The sequence below is a fragment of the Exophiala bonariae genome (genome assembly GCF_035927105.1).
Source record: "Exophiala bonariae strain CCFEE 5792 chromosome Unknown scaffold_24, whole genome shotgun sequence".
Classification (NCBI taxonomy): Eukaryota; Fungi; Ascomycota; class Eurotiomycetes; order Chaetothyriales; family Herpotrichiellaceae; genus Exophiala; species Exophiala bonariae.
Window position 1 is genome coordinate 99,644 of NW_027042499.1, and position 20,843 is coordinate 120,486.

The following is a 20,843-nucleotide window of genomic DNA, read 5'->3' on the forward strand; positions in this document are numbered from 1 at the left end:
TTCGGTAGACAGATATTGCCAACATCACTTGCGAGTGTCAGTGTTCGGCCCTGGGATTTTGACTAGCCAGATTATGTTTGTAGACGGGCGACGCGCCTCAGAAAAGGAACTCGCGCATCGGCCGCCAAGCTTTTGCGTTCTGCCGCCTGTGATTGGATCGGCTGGAGGTACATAGTGGCGCTAAGTTCGCTAGTGAATATCTGATACTAGTTCCACGCGATACCCATTGCACATTTCTTTCATCAAGACCCTCAAGGCCGACTTTGCGCAAGCAATCAAGGAATCCCAGGTGAGTGAGAGTCTTGGTTGGGTTGGGAATGTAGAACTGTTACTACTCCACTTGAGTATGCCTGTAAATCGCGGTTTGAAATGTTCCGATTTGACTCAACTCCCGGCCTCCCAAACATATGGTATATTTACTTCTTTATCTAGTCATTACTTATTCATGATATCGCCGTAATCACCACCAATCACCCTGGTCCTTCATGGCAGCAGCAACCTTGCTGAAACCTGCAATATTGCTACCAGCCACCAGACTGGGGTACTCGCCCTCAGCAGGGGTCACATATGTCTTTGCTGTTTGTAAACCATTCTCAAAGCAGTTCTTCATGATGTCCTTGAGTTTCTCGTCGACCTCCTCTGAAGTCCACTTGATGCGTGCAGAGTTCTGAGCCATCTCTAAGCCAGAGACTGCAACACCTCCGGCGTTGGCGGCTTTGCCAGGAGCGTACCAGATTGCCTGGTCCTTCTTGGACTTTCTATCGGCTTCGAAAACGTCAATTGCCTCTTGTGTGCATCCCATGTTGCTTCCTTCCGCAATGAATTTGGCACCTGCCTTGATCAAACCCTCGGCTTCTTCTTTTGACACTTCGTTCTGGGTTGCCGAGGGTAGGACGACATCAACCTCACCAACGTGCAGCCATGGGCGGGCTCCATCAACATACTTGACTTTGCTGCTGAAGTCTGATGTGCTGGCCACTTCTGACAGTTGCTTTCTCTCCACCTTCAGTTTAGCGATGACCTCGATTAGTTCTGCTTCAATGCCTTTGTCGGTGGTGGCGATAATGGCTCCCTTGCTGTCGCTTAGGGAAACGACGGTACCACCAAGCTCGATGACTTTCAATGCAGCGTACTGTGCGACGTTTCCAGATCCAGAGATGGCGACTTTCTTGCCAGAGAAAGACTCTTTGCCACCACTGGCGTACTTGATCATGTGTTCAACGTACTATAAAGAGATTAGCACGATCCTGCCCAGGAGGCGGTCACCATGCGTAAAACTCACATATACAACGCCATAACCTGTGGCTTCTGGGCGGATGAGAGATCCTCCCCAGGTGCCTCCTTTGCCCGTCAGGACACCTTCCCAGAGTTTGGTCTGCTTCTTGTATTGCCCGAACAGCCAGCCAATCTCGCGCCCGGAAACACCAATATCACCAGCTATTGATGCGGGTTAGCCCTGCATTCTCAACAGTATCCTGCGCAGCTCGACTTACCAGGAACATCAGTGTCTGCGCCGATGTGTTTTCCAAGTTCGCTCATGAACGCGCAGCAGAACTTTCTGATCTCGTTGTCTGACTTCCCCTTGGGGTCGAAATCTGCGCCACCCTTACCACCACCCATGTTCAAGCCGGTCAAAGCATTCTTGAAAATTTGCTCAAAACCCAAGAATTTCAAGACGGACAGATTTACAGTTGGATGGAATCGGAGGCCACCCTTGTATGGACCAAGAGCAGAGTTGAATTGAACTCGGTATCCACGGTTGACCTGGACCTCGCCCTTATCGTCCTCCCACACGACTCTGAACTGGATAATCCGCTCAGGTATGGAGGCAATCTTCAGGGCTTTCTTGTATTCGGGGTTCTTCTCAAAGAGTGAGGAGTTCTCAAGCGTGGAGACCAGCTCCTTGTATGCCTGCTCGAACTCGGGCTCTGATGGAAGGTTGGACATATTGTGTGAGGGATAGATTCGGCGGAGGAAGAGTTTCTCTGGTGGTCCGGTAAAGTGTCGACACGGGAGGGTTGAGAGAATTTATGGACTGGAAGGCGAGAGGAAAGGATGAAAGGAACCACTGGGTTTTGAGCAGCTGAGGAGTGGCTTGCTTTTTGTTCACGATGGGTCGATTTCAACACAAATTACTTATTTCTATCAGCTACAGACAACAGCAGGTGACGACATCGGAGAGTGTAGGCATCGCATGTGCATCCATCATGATCCAGATTGTGTCATGGAATGACTGCGATAACACGCCGCAAAGGCCATCGGCTACCAGGAACCCTGCCACCAAACATTCTTTTTTGAGGGCGTAGCGACAATACAATTATCGATAGAAAGGCCGAAGCAAAGGTGTCATTGGTTCGATAAGGGACAAAGCCATGGAGCTTAGATTGTCCTGGCATGGAGAATATCAAGCAACGCCTATCTTGGACCAATATCGAATCATTCCCCTTTGATTGTTGATGGATATGATGGATATGATGGGGAAGCTAATTGAGCTCCTCGGAAACGAATGATTGCTTCTGAATTTTGCCCCAATCCGATGTCGCATGGTCCACATCATGCAGCGTTATGCAGGTCAAGATGGGTTGCTCTTGGAGTCTCCACAGCCCATCCGTCTGGCCAAAACTCTGATCAGCCTCCGGGCGGGATTTGGATCCCAAAGTCGCCGCAAAAAGCAATGCGCCCTCCAAAGGAAATATCTTCGCTTAAAAGAAAATGAAAATCCTTTACGTATCACGTTGCTGTTCAACCACGCAAAAGACTGCAACAGAGTCAAGGTGTATCCACCTGTACCTACGAAGCACGGTCGTCGGCTACGGGGGGTTCAGCAGCGGTCTTCCCGCCAGCTCACGAGTCACCAGCCTGATGGACCAAATACGTGAGCTGCCATTATTACCTGACCCTGACAGAAGACCACCTACTTGGAAAAGGGAAGCCTGGTCCACTATTTTGAGGTTCAAGTCACATCTCGAGAAACGGGTCGACTCTCCGTCTGGAGAATTCCCCGAAGAGGGTAAGTCAGGGCTCAGACTGTTCTCGGAGTCAGTCGATAGACTCCGTCCAGTCCGAACTTTGGATGGGAATGTGACATCCGGCTCTCTCGCCCTGTGCCATCCGCGCCCTTCGTGACTGACTCATTAATTATTCCATGAGACAACAAGGCTACGACTACTCCTTACCAACAAAAAAGCAATCTATTGATCATGGAATCCAGCGACAGTGAAAAGCAATATTCCTCTCTCCGCAGTCGCCTCCTCCGTAAACATCCGACCACCACCACTACGTGCACTCACGACTTCCAGCTTCCAGGACTCGGGTTGACAGCCCGGGCCATCAACATCCACCTCCCGGCTGATTACCCGACCGCCTAACGGCTCAACTAACTACTACCGCCTGCGTAACAGCCTTGACGATCCACCGCCAAAATGGCGCACACGACGATGCTGGCCCATCAGCAATTTGACATAACACCAGTCCGCAACGCCACCGATCTCGCCGACACCATCACCCTCTTCCATGCATACGCCGCATCATTAGGTTTCGACCTGGCCTTTCAGAATTTCTCCGTCGAGATGGCCGGTATGCCTGGGAAATACTCCCCGGAGGCTGGCGGCGAATTACTGATTGCACGTGACGTCGCCAGTGGGAAGGCAATTGGATGCGCTGGATTGCGGTCACTTACTTCATTACCATCTACGTTGGCTGGCGGGTCGTCGAACTTGCGGAGGTGCTGCGAGATGAAGCGTTTATATGTCACGCCGGAGGGGCGCGGGTCAGGTGTTGGCAAGGCGCTAGTTTCGCAGATTATCAACGTCGCTGAGGATTTGGGCTATGCAGAGGTCAGGCTCGATACCCTGCCGCAAATGGTCGCCGCACGGAATATGTATCGTGCCATTGGATTCTTGGAGATCGACGCGTATTACGAGACGCCCATGGAGGGGACGCATTTCCTGTGTCTGAAATTACCGAGGGCAAAGGGCATGTCTGTTTCTGCTGCGAATGGTTAGGAATCTTCTTCTTGTATGATTTACGATCCGGCGTCTTGGCCAGGCTGTATTATTAGGGGCAAAGATTTGAATGGATGATGGAGAGTAGTTTTCAATTGTTTCTGCTGTTCGTGTATTGAGAGAGCATCTTCGATAGTGTCTCAAGACTAATCCATTCGCTATGCGCAAGGCTTCTCATATCTATGGCTCTTTGCTCAACTGATGCCCGCTCATGCTGATATTCCACTTGTTCACGTCAAGTAAGACGATTGATGAAGAAACTCCTCAAGGAATAATTTTCGTGGATTTGATATGATCTGACTGCCGTATCGGTTGCTTGGTTCGACGACAGAATTTCGACTCCATTTCATGTAATCATACTGGCGTGCTGCTGTCTGGTGCGGCACCACGGCTTGTCCAATACATCGGAGTTGACGAGGCTGGCGGATATCCGCAAAAAGGTCCCAGATTGCAGTATCGTACAGTCCTAGCTCCCTCAATTCCTCGAAATGGCGTTCCTTCACATCGGTTGTGTTCGGCGCTGCCGCGAGGCAGACGTCGACCATTTCATGGCGCAGCCACTGGACGTGATATTTGTCTGCCAGCATCCACAGTGCGATAATGCAGGAAGAAGACCTGATCCAGAAGGGCCCGTCACAGCTGGCTTCGCCCACGTCCTTGTAGGGGAGACTGTTGGTGTAGAGGAATCGGATGAGACACCACATTGCTTGTGGGTCGTCCTCTGCCGGATTGTTGACATTGGTAGTTCCTTCTTGAGATCAGTTGGCATGCAGGCATGCAGCAAAGAATGGACTCTGTTCCAGGATGGCGTTGTGGACAGAAAACATCTTGGCCTCACGCCCAACATGGATGGTGACCAGGGGCGGGGTATTCATCAGTTGTTTGCTCCTGTCAATTTGTTAGCTGAGATGAAATCAGTGCAATGTCTAAAGCGGACTTACTGGGGTTTTTCTCATGTATCTGCCTTGCTCGCGTGGTCACCGGGACGCTGATAGGCTCTGTACTTCGGGGATCGCAGGCGTGGGTCCAAAACAAGCTCCTCAAGGGGCAAATTTGCTTGGTAGATCTCTTCTTCCACCACGTAACCGACGCCTTTGAATTCGCCCTGTCTTGTTTCTTCAGAACTGGCGTTCTCGGTAGCTCTGTTGGAAGACATGATAAGGGTTGGACTAAAGTTGACAATATGTTCTGTCCAGGTTGGCGGAGGACTTTGGCGGTTTGAGATGATGTAGAATGCACAAAACAACAAAATCGACAACTCACTTCACTTGTCGTGACGAGGATATACCAGAACAGCGCCCCCTGTGGCATGGTCCACCGTAAAGCAAGCTGAGCAAGCCTTCCCTCACTTAAGGGGGAGAGCGTCTAGATGCAGGCGGACGCTGAGGCCATCGAAGGTCTGTGAGGACGCGGGATACCTCACAAGCATCACAATACGATGGCCCATTGTGGCAACGTTTCCGGTTCACCTTGGCATCACAATATATCTCCTTCCAACAATGTCAGATTTGAGGCCTAACAAGGCTTCCAGCTCATAAGCAAGGCACTGTGCACTGACGGAAGGCTCTCCACATAGTCTATTGCCACAGATCTGGAGCCTTGTTATTGTCCTTGACTGCAAGGCTTCGTCTCCCGACACAAGAGCACAAGATGTCTGAGCGCCAGGGGTGTGGGAGAGGTCTTTCTCGGACGATGTCACCATTGATAGCTTGACGCCCACATACGGTTGAGGTCCTGCCTTTCCCAATGCAAACCTATCAATGCCTTTGAGTGTCAAAACCCCTGGCTCTCAACCATAGATCCAGAGACGGCATCAGGTGCAAGCAACCCTTAGATCCACGAGGGCTGAAAAGTCCATTCATTGAGCAGAATAGTGAATGGGTATACAGGTGTGATATATACCACTCCCCGGTAACCACAGGCCTCCCTACCCGGGCAGGTGGATTGAGAGGATGAAGAAGGTCAAGTTGAATGAAGGGAGAGGAAGGTTGTAGGAGTTATTCCGAAGATCCGAAGATTTTCCGGATTCCCGTGATCAAAGTGAATCGACAAATCATATTTGCCCGCCAAGATTCACACCACACTTTGTTTGATTTTTGGGGGAACGCACCACCTCACATAGAATTGAGTCCTAGCGACGAATCCTCACGACAACGACCTCAACACTCTCACTTCATCCATTGCAACTCGTCCAATACCGTCGCAATGGCAGGCGTTAGACTTCAATATCGCAGACGCAACCCGTACGTTCTCCGCTTGTCACCTACCTGGCTGTTCATCGCGCCGATTGCAGCGCATCACGACATCTCAAAACGGACCAGATTGTGCTAACAAACAATCTCTAATCTCACAGTTACAACACCACCTCGAACAATGTCCGAGTGATCAAGACTCCCGGTGGAAAGCTCCGACTGCTACACATCAAGAAGCGAGGAACTGCCCCTAAATGCGGTGACTGCGGCGTCAAGCTGCCAGGCGTAAGGCTTCCCTCTCCTTGCAGAACGATTCATTCCGGTTCATCAACGATACATCGGTTTCTTGTTACAGGAGAAATGAGAGTCACAGAATAATGGCAAAAGGAGTTGAAATAGCAAGAGTTTGGCTAATCATGTTTTTACCCTAATAGATCCCAGCCCTCCGACCCCGACAATACGCCACCACTTCAAGACCCCAAAAGACAGTGCAACGTGCCTACGGTGGATCGAGATGCGCCAACTGCGTACGAGACCGGATCGTCCGAGCTTTCTTGATTGAAGAGCAGAAGATCGTCAAGAAGGTGCTCAAGGAGACCCAGGAGAAGAAGACTGGCAAGAAGTAAAAAGCGTTACTTGTTTCTGTTTTCTTTCTGGGGTTCAGATCGGTGTACGATGCGTATGACCACTGGTGGGAACGATGGATCCAAAGGGCCAAATCACCGTGGTATCTACAAATCCAAAAGGAGTGCTCGAGCCACGGTTCGTTGGTTGAGATGAGGTTCTGGTACTTCTGCGGCTGTCATGGTCCATAAGTGGGCGGAGCTACTGGGCATGGTGAAGAACAAGCACCCCACCTTTATGGAGTCTCGATAAATTTTCCAAGCGTCTCTCCATGCTACGAGATATGTCAGTCTCATGGGATAGAAACGACAATACATCAACAATTCCAAAACTTCAAACAGGTGTACCGATCATGACTCAAGCCCATGGGGATGAGGTTCTCGAGATTCAAGCTGCACGCGGTACCCGCCGTACCAGCCTCATGACGATGTTCTACCATTCCTGCCTGTTCTCTCACACGCGTTCTTCTTACAAACCCACTATTTCATCACTGTCTCCCTACCCAATCTAATTATTGACCAATACAGCCCCAAGCCACATCACAACACACCCCAGCTCCGGGGCCTGTTATATCCAAAACACTGATCTCACAAAGCCCAATTCCATATCAACCGATGCCCAATCCCCTCCGCACATGACCTAATAAACCACCGTTCAGTTCACATGCCACGAAACATCCCATCCCGCGGATATCTGAAACCGGAACACAACACCTTCTGAGCCAACCGGCGGGGGAAAAAAATTAGATGGTCGACGGCCCCTACCACAAGAGTCAACGGCACAAAGGACACGACCCATGTTACCACGGGAAGGCAAGCTAGGCACACCACGTGTTTGACAGCTATACTCGAATCGTGCGAATGATCATTCTCGCCCACTGCTGGCATCTACGACGCTCACCCGTTCTTTTTTTACTCTTTTCGTTTCCTGTCTTTCCGTCTCGCGTCGTTTCGTGGGCTCGTGACACTGCTGCCCCCCATTTCGTTGTGTTCTCTGTTCTGCTCTGCTCTGCTCTACTCTGCTCTGACCATCGGGCCACACTGCCACGAATGAAGGCATAGGGGGCCAAAGGACAGAGATGAGTCTTGTAGGTGAGTGATTGGAGTGATCAGAGAGCGCGCATGTGGCTGGAAGCACCTCTACCCACCCCCACTGCCCATGTAATGAAGTGCGATTCGGTGGCCGCGGAGTATTAGTGGGATGGCTCGATGGAAGCGCATTTATCCAGTTACCTAAACAGTCACCTGCCCAAAAGCATGACGAAAGAAGACGACCTGACGAGCGTGTCTATCTGTGAGACGGGTGACTAGAGTGACATTACACCAAGCTCGAAAAGACTAATGGGCAGCTTTTATTGGTGGATGCCGACTCTCTCAAGAATGTCCTGCCTACCTTTCGTGGATTAGGCGGTTAGACAAGGCTTAGGATGTGATGGGCATCGAGCAACTTATCAGGTATGTGCGCAAGTCGTCGTGGGAGGGAGCAAGCCTACCTAGGTAATCACTGAGTACTTATGCTGTCTTTCTAGTCCAGCCTGTCTCCGGTCAACGAGGCAACGCACCAAGACCTAGCTATGCTACACTTCCGGGAGGTTATTCCAGCTCAGAGAACAGGTGAAAAGAGGTCGCTCGATAGTGAAGTTGTTCAAGATCTCTTCTTTGGTCACTTTACTTACTCGTAGCTTTTACACATTCAAACTCTAAAATCTGAGAGCCAGACGATGTGACACCATGAGCCGCTGTTAAAACTGTCATATCTGTCGCTCAGCAGGCAGACGACGGCTTCGGGGGATTTACGGGTATCATTGAGGGCACACAATGTCCCACGTGAGAGCTTGAATTCAGGAAAGTTTACGTGCCTTGTGAGCCTTGAAGAGCTCAAGGCGCGCTTTCGAGTTAGGGCCCCAAGTCCAGTGAGGGACAATGAGTCTTTTGGCGGAAACGGCCGACCGCACCTGAGCTGCTCCCGCCGAATTTACTTTTCAGGCACAAAATCTCCTTGTCCGCCCGCTTCAGCACATTCGTTCGAGGTGACGGTGCCCCTGGCTGGCCTTACGCTCGGGGGCTGATGAAGACAGCTTTCCAACTGGATCCTGTGGGCACTGGGGTTGTTCAGTGGGCCTTTCAGCGTCGCACAGGGTCTGCATGAATTCAACTTGTGCTCTCGTGGTGAATTTTTTTCGTTTCAACGATCTGAGTTGCATAACACTGGTGCCGCTCATTTCCTAAGTTGATCCTGTAAGAAAGCCTTGTGCCTACATCCAATGCATGAGACTTTCATGCTCCATCTCCTTGTTAAAGTGAACAGCCCGAGACTTTACCGGTGACAGATTGCCCCATACAGCCACTGCACTGTTTGTTCAGGCTGACCGAACGTATCCTCTTTCCATCTAAGGATCAGCGCTGTAATTTCCAACAGAAGCAATATCTAGCCTGTGTCAACAGGGCTTGGAAGCATGCTTCGAAGAGAACACCATCTCAGAAAATATGATATCACTTCCCCTGCGCCTTGAAGCGGTGATAAATTTTCGCTCAGTTCTATGGTTTTCTTCAACTCATGGTCGATTGAAAAATTGGACTGCCCGAAACGGCGCGAACGATGCGAAAGCTGTCTAGGGTCAATTAAATCTCTGGTCACCTGGTTTTAATGGGCGATACAAGATCTCTCAGATTATTTGTCCAGGATGGCCTAGCCACACACTCTTGCTGATGCATGGAACGCCCGCTTAGTCGACATTGTAGCAGCGGTGTGGTACAAAATCGCTGTCGTTGACAGGCGACTATGCCTCCTTCCACTTCGCTTTCCCCCTTTGGGTCTTTTTCAGGTTGTAATGTGACTTTGTTACACGTTGCACAGCCGTTTCTCCGGCATGTGTCAAGCACACTCCACTATTCCTGACAGGGAGTAGGCCTGCTTAAAAAGTGCATAGCAGGATCACCGTCAATACTTGATTTACACAGATTTGGTAGAAATTTGGAGTCGACGAATTTGAGCACTAATTAACCGTGATTCGGTTTGCGACTCGTGTTGATCATCCTTGTAGCGGGATTGAGGAGCGCCACAGCTCGGCGGCAGACGTCTCTGAGTCCTCGAAGATGGCATGTCGTTGCTAGTACAATGATACGTGAGAGGAACTCGGCAACTGTCCCCTATAATCCGGAAAACGGATGAGCCGCATATTCATGCGAAGGCGAGTGGAGGGATTCGAACGCATAATTTGTCTTGTTCTAGATGCTCATGGAAGTCTCTCGTTAAAAGCCTCCAGCAATGCCTACTTTTGGTAGTGCGGGATCACATACAAGGGTGTCCCCAGATACACCTGAGATGATGTGTGACACATGGCGGATCCGTCAAGACTGGGAGGACCTTTGGCTGTGCGTAGCTGAAGTATCAGAGCCACTCTGCCTCAACGGCTATTCCTCCTTGTAGTCCAGAGGTAAACTCCACCCGATATGCAATGGAGATGTGACCAGGTTACGGCTGACAAGGTTGGCAGGAATTTCGGTTCGGATAGAACCTTACAAAAGTATCAAAAGGCTGCCATCCAATTGGCCCCGCCATCGAGATCGGAAATCCGAGATGAAATCCTCGTAAGCCCGATATCACGATAGGCGAGGCAATTCGAACGATTCAAAGCATGGCGACATTTTCTGGAGATCCGAAGTTTGGTCTGAAGTTTCGGATTTCGTGTTGGTGGCGCCCAATGAGGTGGATGAACTTTTGAATTTAAAAACCGAAGAACGAGGGAAGTGCTTCAGCATGCATGGCCAAATTCGCCTATTAATGGAGAGAATTCCGAGTAGCCACGATGGCATTGGAAGTACCAAAAATCAAGAGAAAGCCCTTGCTACCATTATCCTAGTTCGGGCTACTCTTCGCCAGGTTATCTCAGGTTGTCTGAACGGCGAAATACTGGTTGTCTTCGTATTCGTGTCGAGACAGTGTTCAATAGGAGTTCCGGTGGCGTTGGCCACGCGAACTTCAGTAAACGATATTGTCGTGTTTACTCGGCTGCTCATTTTAGAGTTGATCCATGGTCCTTTGCTCGATGACAAGCACCAGCATCGCGTTTCTGAGACTTTGTGGTCGGACCGGACCGTTTACGCCACTTAACGTTCTCTTCAGGAAGGGTGGCAGCATCTGAATGCTCATGGGAGGCGTCCGCGGAAGTAAATCTGCCCTCCCGGTTGGACAATGTTCATCCAGAATCTAGGATAATGCGTGGATGCGAAGAATTGTCACAACAAAGCCTTTATTATGGACATTCGCTCTCCTTTATCGAAAGCGCCATCCCCGGGTTGTTGATCCAGCAAATTTCACGAGTCTGGCCTCACAGATCATTGGACCCCCAGTCGGATTGACAACCCCGGTTAGTAGTTGAGACTGCAGGCTCTCACCCCATCAACGAGGTTGGTATAATCTGAGTTGTTTGATCAGATCGCAGAGAGCCGAGACTCATACCTGCGTGCGAGTGTTTGGATAAGCATGGCGCTGCCAGCGCATATTCGTGGGGTTGTGATTGTAACGCTGTTCGTCCAAGTACCCAACATATGATACTGGTGGCTGCATCGTGCTAGTTGCTGGGAAAGAAGTGTCATCTCCATCAATTTGTGGTCAAAATGGGCGAAGAAATCAAACAAAATCACGACTTCGTAGTATATGTAGTGCTTCAAGTAGCTGAAGCAGGTGCTGTGAGTGATGCTCTCAGTCAGGAAGGAAGTGCTTGGACTATACGCCTCGTAGGAAAGTGCAAGTTCGGCCTCAAAGATATAAAGCAGTAGTATGCTAATTATGGAAAACCCTAGTACATAGGTATTGTTATTAGCCCTTCAAACATGTAATTGTTTCACCAAACGAAAACGCTTCCCTCTTCCCCCATCCGTGTCATGCCGCAAGCCACTGACCACTGGACGAAACAATGTGGATCGACTTCCATGAAATATTCAATACATCTATCAAACAGATTCATACCAAAACATTAGCCAGACTAGGGACTGGCCATTCAATGTCACTGTGTTCAGAATCAACCCCGCTGCCTGAACGGCGGCCATACACCAAGCGATTGAGAAATGGGCTTTTTACGTGAAAGACCCTCAAATCGCACTGGTATGCAGGTCTCCTATGCAGCCCATGTACTGGTTGTCACTTGGCTGCAGAAGTAGGTCCCGCACTTGTGAAGTGCTCTCAAGATCATATCCAGAGCGATGCGAATCAAAGGCTGAAGGATCCCATGGTGACATGAAGACCTGCTGTATGGTATCGCCCGTAAGCTGAGATTGTCCTTCCAACGGAGTCAGAGGGCAACTTCTGAAACCAGGATGGAAGTCAGGATTATCGAAGCCGGAGTCACTGACATCAGAATATGACGGAGTATCAGGGCTGCACGAAGAAGGCGTCGGATGGTCCAAATAAACTTGATCTTGGTGCCTGTATCGCGCAGATCGACGAGCAGCTCGGCCACCTCTTGCTCCAGATTTTTGTCTTTGTAGTGCAGGTGTGCGGCTGATCAGTGTCCGCCTGCCACCACCTGACTTCCGGTACCTGGTAGTCGACTGTACTCCATGTAGAATTGCATCTCCAGTCAGAGCCCAGACACTGTTGGCTTTTCTTGCACTACCACGCCCCTGCTCTCTGTCATTCTCAAAAGCCTGACAATTGTTAGTCTCTGGGGATCATGGCACATCATCTTGCTAACCTTGTTCATGGACAAGTTGTGCCTAATGCTATTCTGCCATCCATTGGTGGCGTTGTCTTGAGCCTTTGTGGTGTTCTTGCGAAACCATTCATATATATCCCTCAACATCATTCGATGGTCAGGAGCCTGCATCAAAGCGTCATATATCAGCCTGGCATATGGTTTGTCGTCGATCATGTCCTCTTCATCATCACCCGTTGGCACCGGTCTGCATGACGAAAATTCAGGAGAAGACCACGGAGTCCGGAGGATAGCATCGTCAAAGAAGTGGTAGGCTGGCTGGAGTGGTGAGATGGGGTTTCCAAGTTGTTGCACGAAAGCGACTCCAGTCCTGACATTTGGGATTGGTAATCGGAGATGGCTGTATTGAAGCATTTGAGGATAACCACCGGTCCCTGCCGGCCAGGATAGGCCAAGCTCAAGGTCTGCCAATTGGAGTTGTGTTGCCGGGTTATGTAAATAATCGTTGTCCACGTCAGTTTGATCGAAGCTGCTGGTACCCTGATTTTCCTCCAACTTGAAGAGTGGTTTGAAGCTGGGGAGTGGACTAGGGTGTTGAAACTCTGAGTGAGATAAGGTGGAATGTAAGAGATGGGAATGGCGTTGACTGAAGTTCTTCATTGTTGATGCGTGTCCCAACCCATGCATGGAATAATAGTAAGATGTAAAGTCTTCTTCTGCCTCCATGCTCGTCGATGCCATCCTGAGTAAACGGCTGTGGAGGTAGCCACAATCTGTCACTGCTCACTGAGTGACTGGTGTTATGAGACGATCGAACAGATACAATTGCTTGCCTCGGACAGATCTGCTTGGATGATATAAATGTAGAAGTTTGTCATAGGGAGGTACAAAGAGGATGGATTGCTGTGTAAGGACAAGGGCTGTGAATGTAAAAAGAAGCAAGTCAGGAAAGTGTCTTTAAAAGGCCAGAACATCAGGGCTTGGAGTGGTCAGGCTAAAACTGCACTATTTGGATCAAGCTGGTTGGTTTGGAACGAGAGGTATAGTACCTGGGTTAATGGGGACTCATGCAAACAGGCTGGTGGGTTGATGCTCAGGAGCAAGAGGACAAACAAATAGTTCCTGAGGTCGAATTCCTTGAGCACCCACCACGGCTATGAAGAGACCCAGATTCATCAGAAGTGATCTAGTGCTGTAAAGTACGGTAACACGCCTGTTAGCTGCATTCTCCGCATGCTGATACCTCCTGGCCCAATGGTTGCTGTAGCCGGCGTTGTGTGACCGACTACATGATCAACGGCTGTCAGTACGGAAGACCACATGGATTTGTGCTCAAACGCCATCCCGTGCTGCCTCCTAATCTGCACGCTCAGTGACTAAGTTTATTAGTCTTGTGCGTTGTTGATAGTGTGGGCTTGTTGGTCGGAAAAGGTCAAAGACGCTTAGCCCTGTTCTCAGAGGAGTGTGTTGCCTAGAGATTGGCTGCTTAGCAGAAAGACAGGCACGAGGTTCTCGTTTTTCCTTTGCTCTGCAGATGAGGATGGGCGAGCGTGGAACGGCCAAGTCAAGGCTGCCCCTTTCTTGTCCAGGAAACATGGTTGACAGCATGATTCCGAACCAGCAACTGCAAGACACAACAAGCTACGTCGTTAGTGATCTGTGCCCGTTTCCCATCAGGACAATTGCATGCAATCAGATCTAATTAGTGTTTTGAGAGGCTGTGGGCTTGATGTCGCAACGGCATGAGCGTTCTTAATCGGGCACTAGTTACCTGGAGTTTTGTAACAAAGGAAAGAAGAGAGCAGAAGGAGTGGACAAGACAACGTCGTCTGTGGACACGGATTTGGAAGGCCTCCTAGGGCAGGAAACTCTGCATGTATACATTTTAACCGCAGTACAGATGTTCAAACACGTGGACAGCCTGAGGGAGAATAGACGGCAAAGGCATCCAAGGGCAACCAAGACTCACAAGCCACACAAGCAAGATCAAGATGGCATAAAAGGCATAAGAACGCGTTGGAGAGGCTTAATGTGGCGCCAAGCCGGAATATTTGAGGCTCCTACCGGAAGATCGACCCCCAACCAATGATCAATGGGCTGTTCAGACCCTACGTCATCGCTCACTGCTGACAATGATTACACACTTCAGGCGTGAACCGGATTGCCTGTTTCAAGCACCGAGCATTTCTCACTACTACCAATAACAGAACACTATCTGATTTCCCGTCACCCACTCCACTCACAAGCCTTCTCTATTCCACTGCCCTTCCGCTGTCTTCCTATTCCTGACAGTGACCTTGCTCCCGGTACTCTTTCGATTCCTCGAGCCCTCAGTCCTGAGATGGTCGCTTTGTTCTCTCTCCCATTCAACATTCCTTCTACCTAACAGCAACCGGCGTCCATAGGCTCTTCTCTTTCTCATCATGCCCGAAGTCGTTCGAGGTAGTCGTGCGAGCGTTCAAATAGAACGACCCGACGTTCCCGTTGAACACGACGACGCGCCTGCAACTCCCACCAGCCCTACAAGAGAGGGGAGAAACGTTCATTTCTCTCCCGAAACGCCGAATTCACCTCTAGAGTCACCACCTCCCCTTGGTACACATCGAACCGATAGTGGGCTCAGCATTGGCTCCGGACAGAGAAAAAGCTTTCAGTCCAAACGCAGGAAGAGCAGTGATGTGAGACCAGATCAAGATGTTTATTATGACAGCCGTGCTGCGACCAAGAGAGAGTTCAAAAGACGCGCAAGCACTTTACAGGATTACTATGCTCAGAATCCAGAATTACTTCCACAACTACCGTTCACGTGGAAACGTGGCTGGAAGCGGTGGAAGTTATTTCTAACCATCGCCCTGATGGTGGTGGACGCATGTGTGGTTCCTATCGTTCTGTACTACACCATGACATTTGCTGGAAATGTACAGGGCTTCATAGGTGAGTTTTGTCAATGGCCTTTTGCTGCACAGCTGACCCAGGACTTCTAGTCTTCGCAGTCGTCGCCACCATCTGGGGTGGTCCTGCTTACGTCGAATTTGCTGTCCGCTCATGGAGACTCATCAAGAAGGAAAATTTCTTCCGACCCTTGGACACAAATAGCCGTTGGGCATTCGACATTTCACACTGGATTTTCTCCTTGACTATTTTTGCCATCACCGCTTTTCTAATCATCGGCAGCGCCCCGCATATAGTCTGGTTACGCGTTCTTTCGATGCCCGGACCTGCAATTCTCTACTGCTTAGGCGGATCTATCCTAATTATTACCGTCTGGAGCGAGCTGAAGAGACCAGCGCCCTTTCGGATTAGTTCTACTCCCAAAGGTGGCAAGGTACATCCGGGTGTATATTATCTCATGGAGGATGTTGTGGCCGTCAACGCTGGTGCAGGAAGACCTTTTCGCGAGGCTTTGGCATCCAGATATCAAGCAAGCCCTCGATTTAGGAGGATGCTCAGAGTTCAATCCTGGTTTTGGTCTGTGCCGGCTCTTGTTGTAGCAATTGCTTGTACTGTACTCATCGTCATCCATCCCATCCACAAAGCAGTTGCCTATGGAATTGGTAAGTTCCCTGGTTCTGGATCATTTTCCACTGATAGGCTGACCTGTTTTCTAGGATGGGGTGTTCCATTTGTATGGGCCGGTATCTGGGCTGCCATTTCCATCCCATGGATACGGAGGGAAATGCACAAGGAGAAAGAAACTTGGGAGCTGGACTGTGGGGTATCTCCTGCTGAAGAGAAAGCACTCAAGAGGGCTGCTACTGACAGTTCCACCAACGGAGATGCTACAAAACCCAAATTGCCTGTTCCTGAGTCTGAGTCTGAGCCTGAGCGTCAGCCAGAACCTTAAGAATCGGGATGAGTATTAACTTCGTTGCAATACTTTGTCTACTCATTTACGACTTTCAGTTGAATGATATTCAGCACGGGAGCGCTATCTGCAATTGTCAACATCAGGCGTTGGAATATATGTCGCATAATTCATTGTGGATCCAAGTGCTCAACTTGGCAAGATTGACAAACACAGCATCATCATTTCATTATCCATCCCGGGTTTGGGAAGCGAGGGAACATACAGGCAATAGAAGCGAAATGCCAACAGTGAGGCCGGCGTGCCTATATAATGTGAACGAAGTAGGACAAGGATACATATGTTATATATACCCCCAGCGATGCAGGCCATTTTTATTTCACAATATCACTATCATTCTTCGTTAGAGACATAACAACTGCCCTCCGTGCACTCGTGAACAAGTAAATCCACGAGCCCAGCCCATCATCATCAGCTCGTTCGCGAACAGAGGTAAGCAAATACGGCTCAGCTAGGGGGCCTCGAAAGTCGAGCAACATCTGACTATGTCATTCCCTGGGTAGGACCCCGAAGAAGAGTTCTGGGCGCCGAAGGCCCTGAGAGCCATGACTGGTGATGATTAAGTACCTAGGTATTGAGGAAAGGAAACGGTCGCCGAGACCTGAGCTCACACCCACGAGCATGAGATGCACGTAAGACTCTTCAGGTCTGTCTATGTCTGCGCGTGTTTCCGATTGGTCCGGCGATGCTCCTTGAGGTGCTGCCCTGGTTGGTTGGTGGGTGGGTGGGTTAGGTGGTACATAGAGCGGCTTCGGTGACGCGAGTAGCATGATTTATCTTGGTCTGAGAGAAGAGGGGCGTACTGGGGACATTCTACCGGAAGACTTCGAATAGAGTACGGAGAAAGTCGTGCCCGTTTGATAGCGAGTGAAAAGGCGCATGGATTTGGCAGTGGGAAAAAGGGGGCCGGGGACTGAGTGGCGAGGGATGAATATTATTGTACTTGATGCGAATATTGGTTTCATACTGATATCATTATTTCCGTAAATCGTCACTAACAAGTGCTTTTTGGGCATCGCCCCAGAAACATCCCGAACATGCCATGGCAGGCGTGAGAACCCATGGGATCACAGCTCACTTGCGATACATGATGCGTTTGAAACTGAAATGCAGCGTGAGAATTCCCCGCTCGAAGCTACTCTTGAACCCTCGATCATGCTTGGCCGAGTAGTCCCAGTCGCGATCCACGATGCGGAACGCGACGTCCTCATACGGCGGACCGGACATAAAGCGGATGATGCAAGTATCTTCCTCCCCGGCCGGCGCCATCGTTTGGCCTTTCTTGCGACCTCCTTCTCGGATGATCTTGTAGGTCGGCGCTTTCGTAATATCGATGAGATCTGGATAGAAAATGTGGAATTTATAGCCTTGGACAACTTTCGGCGGCGGGTTGTCGTGGTCGTAGTGTGTTTGATTGTATTTGTTCCATTCATAGCCCATCTGGACGCGATTGAAGTATCGAGGCTTTCGAGGGCGGTATTTTCCCATCCAGAGGGCTTGAGTGTCGGACGTGGTGACTTCTTCTTCACCTGCGAAAACTTCTTCATCTTCGTTGACACCTTTGGCTACTTCGCGGTCGAACAGGGCTTTGGTTGTTGATGATGTGTCGTCTGCTGTCCTGTCGAAGCGTGCTGTCGGGTCGGATGCGTGGCCCTGGCCAGAGGCCCGCGGTTGACTCGAGACAGTGGCTGTTATGTGTTTGGGTTCCGGTACATATCCCATCTTCAAGATCTTCCGCCTGCTCGCGGCAACTTGTCGTAGAAACGTGGACTCGTCCATCATCTCGAGGGTTTTGTCCTTTGTCGAAAGTTCCAAAAGCGGTTCAGGATCTAGTTCCGTAGAGTACTGGACGCCGTCCTGGGTCTTCACCTCGGACTGGGCAAGTCGAGATTTGACCTGCTGTGCCTTTCGTTTATTCTGTTCCCTCAATTGATCGAGTCTCGAATCAAGGACATCTTGATAGACTCTCTTGATCTTTGCTTTTGCTTTCCAGACAAGTAAGCTGTCCAGTAGTTGTTGCCAGTAGTCAGTGTCAATAGGCTCATTGGAGTCGAGCTTCGTTCGAATTTGCTTCTCCAGAACCTCCAACTGCTCAAATGTCTTGGGACCCAGAAGTTTATCAATATCAGCAGCCACAGAGCTGACTGCCCTACCTTCTGGCCCTGAGTTTCGCGACTTCCTCTGCCTGTCTTTACAGATGATCTGCATAGTGCGCCAATATTCTCTGTTATTTCTGTTGGTTTCCAAATTCAGGTAGGTATCGATGTCCTTGCGCAGGGCGGGGAATTCATTTTCGGAAAGCCCATCGAAGACACTATCGGGGTCCATGAAGTCTAGATCCTTCTCTTCGACTTCATCATTCAGAGGATCTCTCGTAGGATCGACCACACGGAGAGTGACTGCGAGCCAGTCTATAGGTTTTGCGCGGCCTTCCTTAACCCGTATTGCTGCCTTCTTTTTAGCCTGTTTGAGAACGAAATCATCCTCTTGAGCCACCCACTCTCTCATGCGCTCGTCTTCCTGCAGCTGATTGATCCTCATCTGCTCCTTGTGAGACCACCGCTGTTGAGATCCATTCTCACGGTCTTGTCCTCCACCTCGCTCTCGGTATTGTCTATTGGCATTCTGGCCTCCAGAATTTGAGGGCGACTGAGATCGCCTTCGTTTCGTATGGCGGTAGTAGTCACTCATCTTGAATATAAAATGTTGTGAATGCCTCACCAATAATGTTAAATGGGAGCCTCAGAGTTGAGTTGCAGGCAAATAGTTAATGGCGCATTTGCGCAAAGACCCCACCGCATTAGCTACGGCAAATTACAAAGCGGCATGCGCATTAACGCAACCTTAACTTGCCTCCTGTCTGGATTTGCTTCATCTTGGGTAAGTGCAGGCATTTGGTTTGCTATAATGCAGAAGCAATGGAGACCAAGCGAAAGAAACGTGTTTTTGTATCTGAATATCCCACATAATACTCGTCATAACATCAAGATGCTATCTTCCAGGCTATAATGTACAAGCATACGTGGAGATCGTTAACGTGTTTGAAACAATATTCGCGACCTCCAAATTGCTATCCTCTTTCAAAACAAGTATAATTGGAACACGAAGAGCTGAACTAAGTCAGTCCGCCCGTATCTGTGATCCATTCAACCAAAGGAATGTGTGACATCTCGAACGGAGATTGCTTGTTCAATAGGGTGGAGACAGATGGAAGTCGACGATCAATTCGGTGTAGATGTGTATGAAGTCGTGCTGGCCGACACATTCTCAGCCTTCAGTGGCCACCTCCACTCTGGACAACACCATGATATTTACTGTTACCAACGAGATCGCGACTTTGAATGACGCCGTGGTATTTGCCGCCGCCGACGATCTGTCGAGTGCTGAGGATCGGCTCGTCTATTCTGGCTTTGAGTATGTCCCCATCGACTGGGACTGAGACTGGGATTGCGACTGGTGCTGAAATGACCGTACCGATCTGGCAAATCAGAATTGCGATGGAGAAGAACTTGAGTTGCATGGTTATGGTTATGGTTATGGTTATGGTTATGGTTATGGTTATAGAAATGTGAACAACGGAGTGGCTGGATACTTCTTGGTGAGTTGCGGAAAGGGTAATGGATAATTTATATGAAAGTTCAGACTTGTATGCAGATGAACCAAATCGTAGAGCAAAAGCCGGTGCTTTATACATTGTCCAGCGTCCACGAGAAGCATAAGCGCCGAATATTGTGCAGAGTCCAAGGTGTTGCTGGTCTCAAGCTCGTATCCGGACCAGCTATGAGTCTACCCAATAGGTATAGGAGTGGACCTTGCAGTCAACCCGTGTTCCAGCAAGCCTCGCGAACAATACAATAAGCGCGGTGTCAACTGTGGAGGACTGAGAACGGATTCGAAAGCATGGTTTCAGCCATGATGCCCCGAAAATGGAACTGTCTTAGACCAATCATAGGTCAAGGAGACGCTGGAAAGGCTGACAGTACCCTGACCAGATAGAGGGATCACCTTAGTTCTTAGACCTTCTGTAGGAGGTCAGAATGTGAAAGTGATTGGGAGGCATGTTGGCCTATCGCAATTCCTCAATGGTGGGCATTCTCAAACCGCCAGACGCCCGAAACGCGGCAGCTCCCGCAGCCACATTTTTAGCAAGTATCGCTGTCCTGGGCTCAGAATAGGTAATCCTGGCATTACCTTGTAGGTTCACCATGGATCCTTGTGTGAATATGCATGTCTGATCGACATCACATCTTTCAAGGACGCCCTGTGTATAGTGTGATGAAGCTGTAACCCATGTTTCGATTGGTTGAAACGAGACCTGCAGTGTCTTTTTTCGGGACCATCCACCAGAAACTCGGTCGGTCCCAGGCTCAGGAATTCCGAGTTCGAAGGCGCGTCCCTCTACATGGGGAGCTGATGTTCAGATGTGCAATTAATTAGAGCCAGCACCTCAGCAGCTAATGAACTCCGTGCAACAAGGTCGTCAAGCAGATATGTTTGATGGT

The 20,843-nt window shown here is 49.7% G+C and overlaps 7 protein-coding genes across 7 annotated transcripts; 3 read left to right on the top strand and 4 right to left on the bottom strand.

The window, feature by feature from the left end:
* Positions 1 to 460: 460 nt before the first annotated feature.
* LTR84_006325 (uncharacterized protein) lies at positions 461 to 1,947 on the bottom strand (the record flags this gene model as incomplete). Its single annotated transcript, XM_064849886.1, has 3 exons — positions 461 to 1,225; positions 1,283 to 1,437; positions 1,494 to 1,947. The coding sequence occupies 3 exons, from the start codon at positions 1,945 to 1,947 to the stop codon at positions 461 to 463; spliced, it is 1,374 nt and encodes a 457-aa protein (XP_064703187.1).
* A 1,475-nt stretch (positions 1,948 to 3,422) lies between these two features.
* LTR84_006326 (uncharacterized protein) lies at positions 3,423 to 4,004 on the top strand (the record flags this gene model as incomplete). Its single annotated transcript, XM_064849887.1, has 1 exon — positions 3,423 to 4,004. One exon carries the CDS (start codon positions 3,423 to 3,425, stop codon positions 4,002 to 4,004), a length of 582 nt encoding a protein of 193 aa, XP_064703188.1.
* A 230-nt stretch (positions 4,005 to 4,234) lies between these two features.
* LTR84_006327 (uncharacterized protein) lies at positions 4,235 to 5,160 on the bottom strand (the record flags this gene model as incomplete). Its single annotated transcript, XM_064849888.1, has 3 exons — positions 4,235 to 4,752; positions 4,798 to 4,892; positions 5,009 to 5,160. The coding sequence occupies 3 exons, from the start codon at positions 5,158 to 5,160 to the stop codon at positions 4,235 to 4,237; spliced, it is 765 nt and encodes a 254-aa protein (XP_064703189.1).
* Positions 5,161 to 6,209: 1,049 nt separating this feature from the next.
* RPL34B (60S ribosomal protein L34B) lies at positions 6,210 to 6,822 on the top strand (the record flags this gene model as incomplete). The annotated part of the gene is made up of 3 exons (XM_064849889.1): positions 6,210 to 6,247; positions 6,358 to 6,481; positions 6,631 to 6,822. 3 exons carry the CDS (start codon positions 6,210 to 6,212, stop codon positions 6,820 to 6,822), a joined length of 354 nt encoding a protein of 117 aa, XP_064703190.1.
* Positions 6,823 to 11,913: 5,091 nt separating this feature from the next.
* On the bottom strand, positions 11,914 to 13,136 carry LTR84_006329 (uncharacterized protein; the record flags this gene model as incomplete). Its single annotated transcript, XM_064849890.1, has 2 exons — positions 11,914 to 12,468; positions 12,516 to 13,136. The coding sequence occupies 2 exons, from the start codon at positions 13,134 to 13,136 to the stop codon at positions 11,914 to 11,916; spliced, it is 1,176 nt and encodes a 391-aa protein (XP_064703191.1).
* Positions 13,137 to 14,899: 1,763 nt separating this feature from the next.
* LTR84_006330 (uncharacterized protein) lies at positions 14,900 to 16,320 on the top strand (the record flags this gene model as incomplete). Its single annotated transcript, XM_064849891.1, has 3 exons — positions 14,900 to 15,410; positions 15,461 to 16,030; positions 16,085 to 16,320. The coding sequence occupies 3 exons, from the start codon at positions 14,900 to 14,902 to the stop codon at positions 16,318 to 16,320; spliced, it is 1,317 nt and encodes a 438-aa protein (XP_064703192.1).
* A 1,095-nt stretch (positions 16,321 to 17,415) lies between these two features.
* On the bottom strand, positions 17,416 to 19,032 carry LTR84_006331 (uncharacterized protein; the record flags this gene model as incomplete). The annotated part of the gene is made up of 1 exon (XM_064849892.1): positions 17,416 to 19,032. The coding sequence occupies one exon, from the start codon at positions 19,030 to 19,032 to the stop codon at positions 17,416 to 17,418; it is 1,617 nt and encodes a 538-aa protein (XP_064703193.1).
* Positions 19,033 to 20,843: the final 1,811 nt, after the last annotated feature.